This window comes from Camelina sativa, chromosome 16 (assembly GCF_000633955.1).
Source record: "Camelina sativa cultivar DH55 chromosome 16, Cs, whole genome shotgun sequence".
NCBI lineage: Eukaryota > Viridiplantae > Streptophyta > Magnoliopsida > Brassicales > Brassicaceae > Camelina > Camelina sativa.
The window spans coordinates 18,228,946-18,245,025 of NC_025700.1; the positions used below are offsets into that span (position 1 = coordinate 18,228,946).

Sequence of the window (16,080 nt, forward strand, 5' to 3'; positions counted from 1 at the left end):
AGTTATATTACAATCTAGAAAAAATAATCTATATATTTTATCCTGGGAAGTTCCAGCAACCTTGGNAAATTTATCCGTTTAAAGTTACAGAACTAGGGATTACCACAAAAATTGTAGGAGAGAAAATAATGTTTGAATTTCTATCCCCAATGAAAACAAAAGAAATCTTAGCCTTACAAAATTCAACAATAGAAAAATCTATAAATTTAATAGACGGGAAACAAAAACATATACAATATTTACAACAAGAAATAAAATACCAACATATATTCTATTCTAAACCATACTGAAACTAGAAGAGTTGTTGTTCTATATGTTGGTATTTTATTTCTTGTTGTAAATATTGTATATGTTTTTGTTTCCCGTCTATTAAATTTATAGATTTTTCTATTGTTGAATTTTGTAAGGCTAAGATTTCTTTTGTTTTCATTGGGGATAGAAATTCAAACATTATTTTCTCTCCTACAATTTTTGTGGTAATCCCTAGTTCTGTAACTTTAAACGGATAAATTTGTGTAAAAAATGGTGTTCCTAGTATAACTTCTTGGCTTAAGTTTTTTACAAGGATAAATTGAGTTTTAAAACAATAATTTTTGTTACAGATTTTTGCTTTAGGTAATTTGTAGTTGACCTTCAAACTACTTCCGTTTGCACCACTAAGTTTTTCATATGTTTTTTCATAGAATTTTGTAGGAACTATTCCTTCTCTAATACAATTATAGTCAGCTCCTGTATCTAGAAGTGCTATTGTTTCTAGTTTAAAATCATACCCTATGTGTATTGTGATTTTTGTATACCATTTTTGATAGTTTATTTTGTTTATTATCTGGATATATTCTTCTTCTTCTTTTGTTTGTTTATGGTTTTCAGGGTTGCTTGTGGAGGGTTTGTCCATTGTTGTGGGTGGAGATTCATGGACTTTTGGTTCTATAAGGGCTAATCTAGCGTCTACTTGCAATTGATGAAGTTGATGTTGGTGAACTATTTGTTGTAATTCTTTTATTTGTGTTTTTAAATTTTTAACTTCTCCTTGTAATTCACCAGTGGTTACTTGTTTAAAAAGTGTTGGAGAGGGATATTTTTCTATTATTTTGTTAAGACTAAAAGGTTGTGGAGTTAATAATTGATTTTCTCGTTGCACTAAATCTTTTAATTTTAATAAATATTCCTTTTTGGTTTCGTGATCATCTATTTTATCTATAATATCTATTAAAAATTGTTTGTCAATGTCTTTTGTAATTACGTTTATTGTTTTACAATTGCATATGCCATCTGAGATATTTTCAGAATTTTGAGAGGATGTATCACTTTCATCTTCTATTATGTCTAGAGAAGGGTCGCTACTGAGTTCTTCTGAATTTTCAGTTTCTGAAAGAAGTAATTTTTCTAATTTTTCTTTAATGTCTTGTTGATCGTGAAATATTTCATTGATTTTTCTTTTCATTTTACAATCTGTAGATTTATGTCCTGGCCGTTTACAGTTCCAGCATATAATTCTTTCTTTTTTAGATGGTTCTCTGGGATTTTTGTTTTTTGTATAGTATGAGTTAAAAAATTTCTTTGTAAATCTTTTACTTTTATTATAAGGTTGTGGATAAAAAGTTTTATTTTGTTTGCGTAGTTTTCTTCTTTCTCTAGAAGGTGGAGTGAGACGATTGTAACCATATTGTTCACAAAATGAACCCATAGTTTCTGCAAATTTAAATTTGTTACTTTGCTTTTTATCTTTGTGTTCTTGACATATTTGTAGACCTTCCTTTTTAATAAAGGCAAACAATTGACCATAGGTTATGGTATCCCATGGGATTGGTTGTCCTCCAGAATAATCTTTTAGTTTATTAATTAATCGTTCTGCGAAAAATGATGGTAATCCTGCGATGAACCGTTCTTTCCAGAAGGGTTGGTTGCAGTCGTGTCTTTGAAATATGTTGGTTACAAATATATCTTTATACCATTTAAAGTCCCCTAGTGTTGGACATCTAAGATTTGTTAAAATAAGTTTTTTACTTGTTAGTTCTTCCGAAGGGTTTCCTACAAAGTGCATGGTCATGGTGTGGAGTAATACTTCTACAGCATTTTGAACTTGGTCTTCTTCATAAAAACCATCTTCTCCTTCTACTCTTCTAGTTTCAGTATGGTTTAGAATAGAATTTTGAGTTTCTACGCCTAAAGCATTATCCCACCAAAATTTCAGGGCTCCATTGAAGCCCGAGATTAGCATGACACATGCTTGGTGGTCTGACATTCCTTTAGCTTTATAGGATAGGGTTGCCATCCCCATTTCTTGAAATAAATTCATCATTTCATATTCGGATCTACCATCTATATTCCATTCATATATGCCTTCTCCGTTGTAAAAGTTCGTTGAGGGAAATTTATGATGTTCTTCAAATAATAAGTCGGGTGGTGAGTGCCTTGGATAATATGGTTTTTTGGATGGTTGAAAGTTTCTTTTTATTCTATTTATTTCTATATCGGTTTCAGATCGAATGTTTTCGTCAATATTATTTATCCCCTTGGCTTTATCTAGTCTATCCAGTCTAGTTGAAATTGATTTTAAAATTTCATTTTCAGGAAATTTAATGGATTTTGTTAATGGTTTGAAGAGAGGTGGTGAGATTGCAGTAAAGGGTGAAGATAACGGCTGAGAGTTTGTTGTTATGTTTTTTTCGTCCTTTTCTAGTTTGTTATCAAGATTATCTATTTGTCGTGAAATAGTATGTAATATTTGACTTTGATAATTATTTTGTTCATATACTATCTTAATGTCTGCCATATATATTGAATCTTTATCATCTCGGTTTGCCCCGGTTCTAAAAGGTGTAGCGATTACTTGTCTTTGGGGAGTGTGAATTTTGATGTCTTTCAAAGGTGGATGAACTGATTTGTGTATTTCTCCGTTAGTCATTTCCCATGTGTGGTACAATGTGGAACTAGTGTTTATTGATTCATTTTTATATGGGTAGCATATGTTATTTTCTAAAGCATATGTTTCAAACCATGTGAAAAATGGAATATTTACTTCTATATTTTCCATGTAGTTATACCATATTTCTCTAAAAGTTGTAAGTTTTTCTTTATTAAAAGCTTGAAAGTACCATTTTCTTTTATCCTTGTTTTTATCTGATAAAATGAAAAGAAAAATCAATGAAAAATATGAAATGAACCTTTTGCCATCATATTTGCCAAATCCTGATATAGACTTACGTTTTAGATTCTTACTATTTAAACAAGACAATAAAAGAAGCAAAAATCGTTTGGAGTATGTTATTTAGCACCTCAATATTTCTGTTTGGCCTTAGATTGAAAAAAACAACACCATGAAGACGTTGTTTGTCTTCAAGATCTGTTAACAAATTCGAGACAAAATGTAAGAATATTGTTAAAAAATATGATTCTATTATACAAGAGTAAATGATTTACCATATCTTTGATTCAAATATCGAGAAAGACCAGCTTGTACCATTCCAAAAAGAACATCATTTACCGTCTAATAGAAAAGAGGAAAAAAGGATGTAAGAAAAATTAAAAAAGGGGGAAAACATAAAAACCACATCTTTCAATAAAAAAATAAAACTAATAAAGCAAACGTACCATATTCATGGCGTTCTTCACCATTTTGACATCATCCAAACTAATGATTTGATGAATAAATTTATTATTGCGAAGTGTAGCTCCTGGTTTACCCATTATATGAGCTGAGGTGTCCCTCGCACAACAAATAAAAACCATAGAATTGATAACTTCAACACAAGTGTGAAACATAATTCTTACTATGAACCATAACCAAGCAACCACAGCAAAACAAACGTTCTTTGCTTTGCTTTTCTTTGGAGCCACAAAAGTAGGCAACGCCTCGGGATCACATGTTTTCCGAGTACATGCGAGTAATAGAGACATAAGAGACATCCCATCGCCCAAAGAGTGATGGAATCTAGCCACGGCCACAGATTCGGCATGTGATGTTTTAAGTTTCAATAAATGAAACTCCCATAAGGGTTTGGACATATCCATTGGAGAAAGAGCCATCCTTGATGTATAATCCTCTAGAAATTCATCAGGATTCTCAATGTTGGGATCTATATCCGGAACAACTACATGTTCTTCTACTTTTACTTTTGTTGGAATCCATTTAGCTTTGCCTTTGTGCTCACCATGACCATTCACCTACATGTATCATATGATGTTAGTAATACTACATCTGAATGAGAGGATCCATAACGTAATATATTGTATTCCCTCTGTCTCAACTAGATTGATGTTTTGACAATTTCACATATATTAAAAAAATGTTAAAATTTTATTAATAAATTAATTTATAATTACTTTTTGGTAAAAAGAGAAAATATAGATTTTAGATAGCATGACTTTTTTTCAGCATAAAAAAAAAGCTGAAAAAGATATTGTGGAGAAAACATAAAGTAAAAAATCATTTCTATTCTTTTAATGTACAAGAAAAAATTATAAAACATCAATCTAGCTGAGAGAGGGAGCATTTGAATTGATACACTCTTCTTAAATTTATTTTGAGTTGGAAGTCATGAAATTTAAGACTTATAAACAATAAAACCGTTTCTATGTGTGTGTACGTTAATTACCTACCAGTATGCTAGAGAAGCGTGGATGGTTAATCAATGTGTTTTTTAAGCCTTCAACAATGGTTGATGGATTGCCTTCGGTTTTGCATCCAATGGTTACAACGTTGAAGACATCGAGACCCGGCAAGCTGAACAACCGCGCAAATGGACTTACTGGCTCCTCTCCTTCCGTCACTTGCCTTTCTATTGCCATATCTCTTATTTTGGCTTCCGGTTTTATTGTATTATTCTACAATATGTACATATGCAAATGGTTTATTTATAGACACACAACTATTAATATATGAGGCCCTGACATTATTGTAGTTAAGTGAGGTTGTTGAGAAGCTACATGCTACTTTACCTCACTAGATATGTGTGATGGGTCCAAGAAATGGTCTCAATTATATTGTCAAGATAGTCTAGTAAATTATTGAGATGGTGCATAGCTATTAAATGGTGTCAAGCTAACTGTTTCCTTGCTCAATTCTCTAAAATTTCCTTCAATAAGTATCATATTTTCTACATATCACATAATAAACAAATTTCATGAACCAAACAAGAAAAAAAAAAAAAAAAACAAATTACAAGATTTTTCATAGGATTTTTATGTACTTTTGACTCTTGTAGTTATAAAAATGGAAGAATTCATAAAACACTATGTAAATTATAAAAGAATAAGGAATTATAAATTTAAAAGATCTACAAAAATGTGAATTATAATAAAAGTATCTTATCTTTTAATAGAAAATTTTCAAAACTATAAAAATAAAAAAATTCTCTTCATAAATTAATATTTTATTAATTTATCGATAAATAAAAACCTCTATAAATTAATAAAATTTCAGTTCTACTGTAAGTAGATTCATGAGATCGTTACAAGCAAAAAATAAAATAATAATAATAATTTAAAAACTTGATATAAGATAGAAGTTAATACTCCACAAGAAAGCTATCCACTCATTTTGGAACTGACGTAACATTTCTATTTGTATATGGCAAGAAATAGCATAGTGTGAGGGCAATCCACACGAACTGTAAACCGTTTGGTTAACACATGAAACGACTGCACCCGAATTCTCAATCCTCACACAGGATCCAGGGGAAACAATCTCATCGGAACCCCATAATTCCGACAAGACAACCGACGTAAAAATCGTTCCTTACAAAAACTTCCACAAATACACCAAAACCCACCTCATCTAGTTACTGAGTCGCACAACTAACCACCTCTAACGACTGAGTAACAAGAGAGGTGGGCTACAATATTTGATTCCATCCAGCCACGAACAACACTTCCCCACGAATACTCCAATTCACTAACAACTTCTCTAGTGTCGAACGACACCTCCACTTGGTGTCGAACGCCACTCTCCTAGTGTCGGTTGACACCAACACAACATCACTTTCGTCGATCTCCCCTCATCCAAACCTAAATCCAGCTTTCCTCCTATGACCCAAACACACAACAACATGTTGGTGTCGACCGACACCAGTGTCGCTCGACACAACCTTACCACAAAACCGTCTATACTAGACCACAATAAAAACACTTGATTAAATCATAAACCAACCGTCCATTTCACAAAATCACCGTTGGATATGAAGCTTATAGCACCACGAAGCTTTCCACCAAATTTCAGCTAAATCGGACTCAGTTTCATCCTTAAACATTGCTCCGAAGTAGCCATCCCAGACCAGTTCTTGATGTCTGTCTGTAGGTGTTGGTGCCGACCAACACCACTTTGTCTGTAGGTGTCGGACGACACCAACCCAGAAATCACAACAGAGCCTCCCTTCAAGCTCTCTTTCCCAACAAACCCCTAAACCTTTACAACCATCGATTCTCTAATATAGTAAACACCAAATAACACGAATTACCTGGATAATAGCTAGAAGAGAGCCTCCTTGTCTCTCTCAATCCACCATCAAGTACTCCCATCCTTCCTCTACACCCATGAGGAAGATCTATCTTCTTTATCCTTCTCTTACAGCATAACTGGAACTCAGCCCTCTCCGCTCCTCACCCCACAAGCAAACTCGGCTCACACTAAAGGCATCAACTCCATCTCTTTTTTCCTTCCCGTTGGTGGCTGCGACCAAGAGACGTCCCCAAAAAAAAGGAGAAGAAGATTCTCGTCTCCTTATAAAGCTATGGTTCTGGTTTAATTCCACAAAACCAGCAAACCGTTCGCAAAATAAACTAAACCCGCAACCAGAACCAATTGGTCGTGTCGAGCGACACTACGCCATGGTGTCGGTCGACACTCCAACTCCAAAGTTGGTTTGCGAGCTGATACTAAGATTTTTGTGTGTCTATCCTAGCAGGTTCAATTAACCTTATGCAGTTGTAGTACTTAAGGTGTCAATTCAAATGGGATGTTGCTAGTCACTCAAGATGCAATCAAGATTTCACAAGTCAAGCCAATTCAAAGAGAGTGTTTTTATTTAACAATCTTAGAATGATGAAAATGCAAAACGGAAATGTGTTCTAGGACTAGAAACGAAAATGCATGACAGGAAGCGAAAATGAATAAAAATCAAAACGAGTCTAAGCATGAATTAAAAGTCAAGAAATGAAACAGTCTCAGGAATGTAATAAAATTCAGAAAGAAAGAGGTCCTAAGGATGGGAGTAATTGATGTCGGTGAAGTCTCCTAGTCTACAAAGTGTTTAACATGCCACAAGCAATCTATCCCTAGACAACGAACATCACAACTTAGCTAATCCAATCTCTTGGTAAAAGCTACTCAGACTCAACCACTTCCATACCCAGCTCTCGCTAGAGAAACATGGTTGAGCAGGCATGACAAACAAGTTCGTTCATGTCAACAAACATCCTAGACAACTAATCTCTTAGGCTAGGAACGTAAGTCTCTGGCACTAGTTGGTCAGACATTTCATCAAACACCTTTTGGGTGTGGAAATGTCTCGAACCTAATTCCAATTGATCAGAGAGAAACTAGTATTTCTAACACTAGTCCAGAAGGGAATCATAAAATCAAAGCTTAAACACTCTGCATCCTAAGATCCTCCACCTAATCTATCTCATCCTCAAGGACTACTACACTACTCAGATCCGAAAATCATTATCCAAGATACAAACACAGAAAACATTGAACCAAGCATAATAATATAGATAAAAATGAGAAGAACAACTTTGTAGAAGGAATCAAATGAAAATACTGAATAAACTCGGAGATGTCGGATTACAAGTCTGAGAACGTTTTTAGGTGGCTAGGTTAACCTTAAGAACAAAAACGAAAATGAGATAAAAGATGAGATGTCCCTGCCAAGACTTAGCAAAACTTATTTATAGTAAAAACATGTAAATCCCTAAAACTTAAAACGACAAGGTGAAACGTCGGTTTGAGAATCTCCTGAAGCGTGTAAAACAGAACATCTTCCTGACATGTGCATCGAATCGGAGTGGGCGACAATGACTCGATTGCTTGGGTGAGAATGGCTCGATTGGTGGTGCTGAGAGTGGCTCGATTGGTGGCGCTGAGAGTCTCCGTTTCTGACGTCTCCTAGACACCTGAAATACTCCGAAATGCACAATGTATGCAAGGATGATGCAAAAACTTCCTAAACATGCAAAGTGTATAAACGAGGTTCTAAAATGATGTAAAATGACTAGTTATCCTAGCTAAATGCATGTCAAATACATGCTAAAGAGACGCAAAATATAGACATATCAACTCCCCCAAACTTATTCTTTGCTTGCTCTCAAGCAAACGATCAAGAAAAAGTGCCACTTCATGGTCGAAGAAGGAATCGTCCTGGGACACAAGATCTCTGAGAAAGGAATTGAGGTTGACAAATCTAAGATTGAGGTCATGATTCAGCGTTAACCACCTAAGACAGTGAAGGACATCCTATGTCCTGTGATGGTCCTAGTTGGGATTAACTCATTTCTTTCGTTTTTGATCACGTTAAATCTTCAGTACTGCTTCGACAAAGTGTTTCCTTAATTATCTCGGATAAAGCTTGCCCAAAAAAATGTTTATCCCCCCCCCCATGCAACGTTATCCGGCGCCCTGGACCTAAAATTATTAACTGCGATACAGCTCTTACGCTGTGTAACCTTCAAAGATGGTGACATATTAATTAACCCACACATGGCATTGTGATGATTGATGAGACGTGTCTGCCTCCATCACCGTCGGTCCGTCAATCAAAAAGGTGAAAAAGGTACTTAATTATTTAAAAAAAAGTATATTACAATAATAACTTAAAAAGATTTAAATTGACGAATTTTGATTTTATTATAAATCGATAAATATTGAAAATCTTTGTATAGACTATAGCTGTAGAAATAAGAAATTTAACTTTTTTGATTTTTCTTGTCGCCGCTACAAACAAAACAAGATGGTTTACTAATTTTTGTCAATAGCGAAAAGAAAAGGGAAAAAAAGAAATGATTCAATACGTGTACGATGCCTTAGTCAAAGAAAATGTAGTTTTCAAATTTCTACAAAAATAATAAAAATGAGAAGAGTACAATCAATCAATCGTCTGGCGTCTGCCAGAAAATCTTGAATATAGGATGCGTTAAACAACTGGAGATCGGATCGAACCTCTCATCAATTGAAATCTAATAATTTTGACAACTATCCGTAGCTCGTTCCCAACCACTTTATCTACGCGATTCCTGAAACCGTAGACTTTTCTAGCGTCTAGTCGCAATTAATCAATTAATTGATCACCAATAGCGTTTTCGTTCGTGACTCACGTGGAAAACGCTGTCAGGTTATAATATGAAAAGCCTAGAGTAGATTTTGGTCATTCTGATTTTTGTTAATGTGAACTCCATGACAGGCAGGCATAGCGATCGGCCGTAATCATCATCATATCTGAAATCTAATCCTCCTATTGTTGACCAAAAAAATAAAAATCTTCCATTTATTTTAATTAATGTCTTATAATAACCACTCTGTTGTGCAAATTTCTCCTCGTTCCCAACCACTTCTATGCCTTGTGTCATTCCCTGACACCTAAGAAGTTTATAGCGTCGCATTTATCAATGGACCAATCAATAAAAGTTCTAGATCGTCGTGACTCACTTGCTAAACAATATCATATGAACACTAGTTTTGGTTACTTTTATGTACTATATATATAACCTGTAGTTCAATAACCCTCAAAACAATATTATAAGAGGCAATGTCGACGTTCACGGGCGATAATGAGACTGGAACTATAGTTTCAGACGATATTGTCGAGTGTTCCGTCGATTTTCAAGGCAATCCATCCGTCAGATCCGCCTCCGGTGGATGGAGATCTTCTGGCTTCACCATTGGTAAGTCTTTGACCTTTTTTTTTGTATCCACCTTACGTAGTCAAACTTCCACGTCAACTAAAAGAAGAGAATATTCCGAACAGGTGCTGAAATGGCGGAGAAATTCGCCTACTTCGGGGTAGCTTCAAATCTGATGACCTACTTCACGGGGCCGCTACAAGAGTCAACGGCGGTTGCTGCGTCAAACGTTAACCTCTGGCTCGGAACAGCAGCTTTTTTGCCTCTCATATGGGGTTCTATCGCCGACTCTTTTCTCGGACGTTTCCGTACCATCCTCCTAACCTCCTCTTTCTACATAATGGTAATAAATAAATTACTCAAAAGCTTTTTCTTATTCATTCTTGAGCTCGAATCTTATAATTCTTGAAAACCTCTAATATTTTTATTTTGTGTGATCTTGAATTATTTAGGGACTTGGGCTGCTTACGTATTCAGCGACGATTCCTGATCTCTGTGGAGATCAAGAAACACATGTTTCGTGCGTTTCTCAGGTCAAAGTAGGAGTCTTCTTTTGTGCTCTCTATTTGATTGCGTTAGGGGAAGGAGGCTTCAAGGTATGTCTTAGAACTTTCGGAGCAGATCAGTTTGATGAACAAGACCCTGTAGAGTCCAAAGCCAAGAGCTCTTACTTTAACTGGTTGTATTTTGCGATATCAACCGGCATATTCACCACTCGGTTGGTCATCAATTATGTCCAAGAAAATCTAAGCTGGGCTTTAGGATATGGGATTCCATGCTTCTCCATGATACTTTCTCTGTTCTTGTTCTTACTTGGGATCAAAACTTACCGCTTCAACACTGGAGGAGAAAAAAGACAAGGGAAAAAACATAATAACCCTTTTGTTAGAATTGGCCTTGTTTTAATCGCTGCAGCCAAAAACCGACGACAAACTCCTTCTGATGAGACTTGCCTTCTTCTGCCTGACGAAGAAACTTCGAATAAGTTCAGGTAATACTAGATTTATACATGTTTTTTTTTTTTTCGTTTTCTTTGCTCTTTTACACTGGTTTTTGCAAGTCAATATGCTTATCTAAACGTAGTTAAACCGTAAACCTAATAGTCCATTTTCTTTAAATAGTACATATAAATGCGTAGACATAATAAATCACCGAACTAAAAAAAGGTTGAAACTTTTTCAATCTATAAATTAGAAATATTTATTCGTCTCATGTGGCATGTTTTAACTTTTTTTCCTTTTCACTTTTATCTAGTTTGTTTAATATAAATGTTCAACCATATATTTATACTCCAGCATAATTTGATGTTTAGAACTTTTCATACATATTAAAACAAAAAAAATTTAATTTATTAGTTACTTTTTCTTTTAAATGATTAAATTTATACGTTTTCTTCTTTTTACCTCTCACTACCCTTTCTCACTTTCTCACTTTTTACTCAAATAAATAATTAATATATATATATTAAAAATTTGAGAAACCAATCTTTTAAGACCAAAAAAAAATTTCCTAAAACATCAAATATCCGGGACAGAGGGGAGTATATCTATACAGCTTCCTTTAAATTTTGTTCAACTTTTCTCTTTTTCAATTTCATACGTACAACAGCAAAAGTGTTTACATTACATTTTACAAAAATAAAAAACTATATATGAAAACTCTCACAGCTTCGAGTATCTGTATTTAATTTGTGACTTGTTGAAAGATAATAAAAATGAGTATAATCTTTTGCAAATGCAGATTCTTGGATAGAGCGGTAATTTCGTGCGGTTCATATGAAGTTGAGGAAGCTAAAACTGTTTTGAGTCTCATTCCAATATGGATGTGTAGTTTAGTGTTTGGCATTGTGTATGGGCAATCTCCTACTTTCTTCACAAAACAAGGATCTACAATGGACAGATCAATCTCGTCAACACTCATAGTCCCTGCAGCTACACTCCAATGCTTCATAAGCCTAGCAATTATCTTCTTCATCCCAATCTATGACCGTTTATTCGTCCCAATCGTACGATCGTTCACTCATAAACCAGCAGGAATCACAACGCTTCAGAGAATTTCCACCGGCATTTTCCTCTCAATTATTTCAATGGCGACAGCTGCTTTGGTCGAGATGAAAAGACTCAAGGTCGCACGAGACCACGGGCTAGTTGGTTCGCCTGACGCCACGGTCCCAATGAGCGTTTGCTGGCTCATTCCACAATACGTTCTCTTTGGAGTGTCTGACGTTTTCACTATGGTTGGATTACAAGAGTTTTTCTATGGACAGATCCCGGTCGAGCTTAGGAGCATGGGACTGGCTCTATACCTAAGCATAATAGGCATAGGAAACTTCCTAAGTAGTTTCATGGTATCGGTCATCGAGAAAGCCACAAGCCAGTCCGGTCAACCGAGCTGGTTCGATAATAACCTAAACCAGGCACATCTTGATTACTTCTATTGGCTACTTGCTTGTCTCAGCTCCATCTCCTTCGTTTTCATTGTCCATCTCGCCAAGTCGTATGTCTACAAAAGCCCAAAGTAAACTCTAGCCTTCTTGAGGAATAAGGTTACGTTGAGTGACATTAAATAGGTTGAATAAAAATAGTGAGAGCGATATGGATGGATAAATGAAATGGTATTTACGATTTATTTTGATATTAAAATCATTATTTATACGTTTTGTGATAATATTTTGGTTATAGGGATTGATAAATGTTGAAAACGAAAGATATCATTTATTATTTGGTATGGTATAGTTTTCGGTTTTTTGTTGAGTTTGAGTTTTATACAAATAATGTATCTTTAATTTTATTTTATTTTTTAAAATATTTTTATCAGCTTTTTCTTTTGGGTTCCATTAGAAATAGAAAACATGGATGCAGTAAAGCTCTATTAAGAAAAATGTCATAAAAATCTTGAACTTATCAAAAATATTGAAAAAATCATGAATTTTGTTTGTAGTGAATTAAATAGCTAACTTTAGTTAACTTTCCAACTAAATAGTTGAATTTTTATTGAATTTACAAAAAAAAAACACATCTTCAAATCAACTGAGGAGAAGTTAAATTAGAACTCGAATCCATTACCGCTTGGGAGAAACCATACCTTACTTAGCCACTAGACTCAAATCCCATTTTTGTAATTTAAAATATTTTTTCTGACATTTTTCCCAAACTATATTACAATATACAGTACATGCATAGTTTCACTTTTGGATCTGTTTCGGTTTCATATCAGATTGGGTTTGGGTTTGGGTGGTATTTGTAATTTAACAGTCGTTATGTATAACTAGTAGAGTTACCCACACTCTTGTATGGGCAATTGCTGATTATAAACAATAATTTCAAAATTTGATTTTTATTTTGTCAAAATTAAAAATATATATTTATTGTTAGATTTAGTAGTATTTTTTTTTTAAAACATGTATGCCAGTCATCAAAATATTTTAGTCTTGTAAAGAAACAAACTATAGTAAAAAGTGTCAAACCTCATTAATGAAGTCTCAAAATATTTTGTTATTTTTCTTGGCCAGTTAATATATATATTTTTTAAAACTTTAATATACTACTTTAACATCTTAAATTTCACTTGATCCTTCCATATATTAAAAAATCCACGCTTCCTTTTTTTCATAAAAAACATATATAATTTGGTTTCCAATGATTCAGTTACAAATTCAAAATAAAGAACACAAATATGAATGCTAAAAAAAAAAAAGAACAAAAATATGAATTTCAAGTATTTGTTAATATAAACATTCAAAATTAGAAGGAACTCATTTTAAAATTTAGCAAATCTCTAAAGTTATAATATAGCAATATAGATAAAAATTAAACCCGAAACTATAAATGCTAAACCTTATCCCCTCTAAAATATACTCAAAATGTAAAGTAGAGAACCCAAACTCGAAAAATTCTTAAAATATTTAAAATATGTAAATAGTGCTATTTCTGAAAATTTCAAAAACTAAACCCAAAACTATAAATACTAAACTCTATCCTCTAAAATATATACCATAAATGTTTAGGCCTAACAAATTTGACTTCTAATGTTATGACTCTATATTGATAACTTAGTATCCAAAGTCAAACTTTCGTAATTATCTATAGAAATTTAACATTTTAAAAAATATAAATTTTCTAAACAAATATTTACAATAGATTCTAGCATTTATTTTCTATTTCAAAAAAAAAAATTAGATGGGATATGAATATTTGATTTCCAATTTTTTCTAAGTTTTCGTTTTTTTTAAATGAAAAAAAATATATTCTGTAGAAATTTAACATTACTAAAAACAGGAATTTTCTCAAAAAAAATATTCGCAATATATTATAGTATTTATCTTCTATTACTTTTTAATTTTAATTGAGATATAAAATTTAAATTTCTGATTTTTTTAATAAACAAAAAGGGAACTTTACAATTTATTATATATTATCTATCTATCCAAAGCAATTTCGAATAAACAATAATTGTAAATTGTTAAAAAAACTCTTCCCAATCTCTTCTTTCTTGAAGAACATCTAAGAATGAAGTAGCGAATTTAATTCATATTTCTTTATTCTTTCCATCAATTTGAGAAGGAATTGAATCTTAAATCCATCTTTTTTGCTGTTGGTTTGTTAAATTACACACTATTCTTTCTTAGGTGCCACCGTATACGGTGCTCTCGTCATCCGCCCTAAATCTGGCCACTCTTACCTGTTTCCCAAACCTCAAAATTAAGAGGTTCCCATCGTATTTGGTATGTCTCAAAATAGGAAATTTTTATAGGAAATAAATCTGGATTATATATGTACTATATTATAAGCTAGATATATATTATTAGGACAAATAATATCTGATTATATATATATATATATTTTTACAAAAAATAAAATATAGATTTGATTCGTTGTTAAAAGATAAATGTTTCCTACTCCTCAGTATTTTTTTTCTTTTTGTATGTTTAGTGATATTAAATTATATAAATAGTTAATCGCACACGTGGTAAAATATTCATATTCTGTATATTTATCCTCTTGTTATATTTTAATCATTTATTCTTAAATCAAGAGAAAAAAAATATTAGTCACAATTAGTATTATTTTTAAAAAAGTAAACAAAATAATAACTAAAATTTCGCCCTTTTCAATTTATTCAAAATGGGTAAATAATATATAAGATACAAAAATTATGTTATTTTCAAAAAAATAAACAGAATTATAATTATAATTTCTTATGCTTTCTATCAATTTAAGAGAAAATATTTATTAGGCACACATATTATATTATTCTTCAAAAAAAAATAAACAGAACTATAATTAAATCTATTTGTAAATAGAAGGAAATCAAAAAATTTCGAAAATTATTATAAATTTTTAGAAAATTACTATAATTTTTTTATGCATAGAGTTCACCATAGTTTTTCTGCAACTATAACCATTAAAAAAAACATTAGCTCATAATATTATTACTTAAATATTATTATATTCAATTTTGTAGATCCACAATTATGATCATCCATGAATTTATCTTCTGAAACAAAAAATGATTATGATTTTATTCCAAACTACCAAAGTATAAAACAAAACATAGAGAACAACACAACATAATTGTTTTAAAAGGTGAAAAGTTGCTTGATTTTGATATCCAAACAACCACTACAAAAAGAGGGAACAAAAAATTAAAATCCGATAAATCATATAAAAGACCAATATTATAATACAAAAATAAATTTCATAACATGATAATAGTTTAGGGTCTTTTTGTTCTTTCTGTTTTTGAGTTATGGAGAATGGTTATGGTATCTAGTATCTATAATAGTAAACGACCTATGATTTTAGGGTTTTGACTAAGATGGTGTGTTTTTGACGGTTTTTTTATAGAAGCCCATTTAGATTTTTTTGCCAATTTTTTACGAATTTTTACTTTTAATTTTTATATTTTTGTAATTAATTTTTTTGATAATTTTTTAAAATTATAAAAGGGAAAAAATGTCAAGAATTAATTTTTATTAGTGGCAAAAAAATAATTTTAGGTCTGAGGATAAATGTGGTGCATTTCTGCATCTGAAATAATGAGAAAAGCTTGTCCAAATTTTTTTAAAAGGTATTCTCCATTAAGGGCAATTAAGTAGAAGTAGAATTTCCAAGGATTAACGTGAGCTCTTTCGATTATTTAACTTTACCAATTGGGTTGCATTTAAGTCTTATTTCCATATTGGACTTTTGGCATAAAACTAGGCCTCATAATACCCAACTAGTCAAATTACACATTTTAGGC

General features: G+C 32.4%; 2 protein-coding genes across 2 annotated transcripts in view; one reads left to right on the forward strand and one right to left on the reverse strand.

Moving 5' to 3' along the window:
• The window catches only part of LOC104751053 (O-acyltransferase WSD1-like), a 6,318-nt gene extending 1,493 nt beyond the window's left edge, over positions 1–4,825 (reverse strand). The window contains exons 1-5 of the mRNA XM_010472929.2: positions 4,603–4,825; positions 3,595–4,167; positions 3,424–3,490; positions 3,279–3,346; positions 3,168–3,192 (exon numbers count right to left, since the gene is read on the reverse strand). Of these exons, the coding sequence (XP_010471231.1) occupies positions 3,168–3,192; positions 3,279–3,346; positions 3,424–3,490; positions 3,595–4,167; positions 4,603–4,791 (922 nt within the window). The 5' untranslated portion in view covers positions 4,792–4,825. The remainder of the gene's footprint in view (positions 1–3,167; positions 3,193–3,278; positions 3,347–3,423; positions 3,491–3,594; positions 4,168–4,602) is intronic.
• LOC104751054 (protein NRT1/ PTR FAMILY 5.12) lies at positions 9,436–12,582 on the forward strand. Its single transcript, XM_010472930.2, has 4 exons — positions 9,436–9,879; positions 9,963–10,180; positions 10,290–10,828; positions 11,578–12,582. The coding sequence occupies exons 1-4, from the start codon at positions 9,744–9,746 to the stop codon at positions 12,356–12,358; spliced, it is 1,674 nt and encodes a 557-aa protein (XP_010471232.1). The 5' UTR covers positions 9,436–9,743; the 3' UTR covers positions 12,359–12,582.

Bases quoted from the DNA above. Each gene is read 5' to 3' on its own strand.
- LOC104751054 (XM_010472930.2), top strand. From the start codon at position 9,744: ATGTCGACGTTCACGGGCGATAATGAGACTGGAACTATAGTTTCAGAC. The intron at 9,880-9,962 runs GTAAGTCTTTGA...TATTCCGAACAG, and splicing joins ATCTTCTGGCTTCACCATTG to GTGCTGAAATGGCGGAGAAA. The intron at 10,181-10,289 runs GTAATAAATAAA...TGAATTATTTAG, and splicing joins CCTCCTCTTTCTACATAATG to GGACTTGGGCTGCTTACGTA.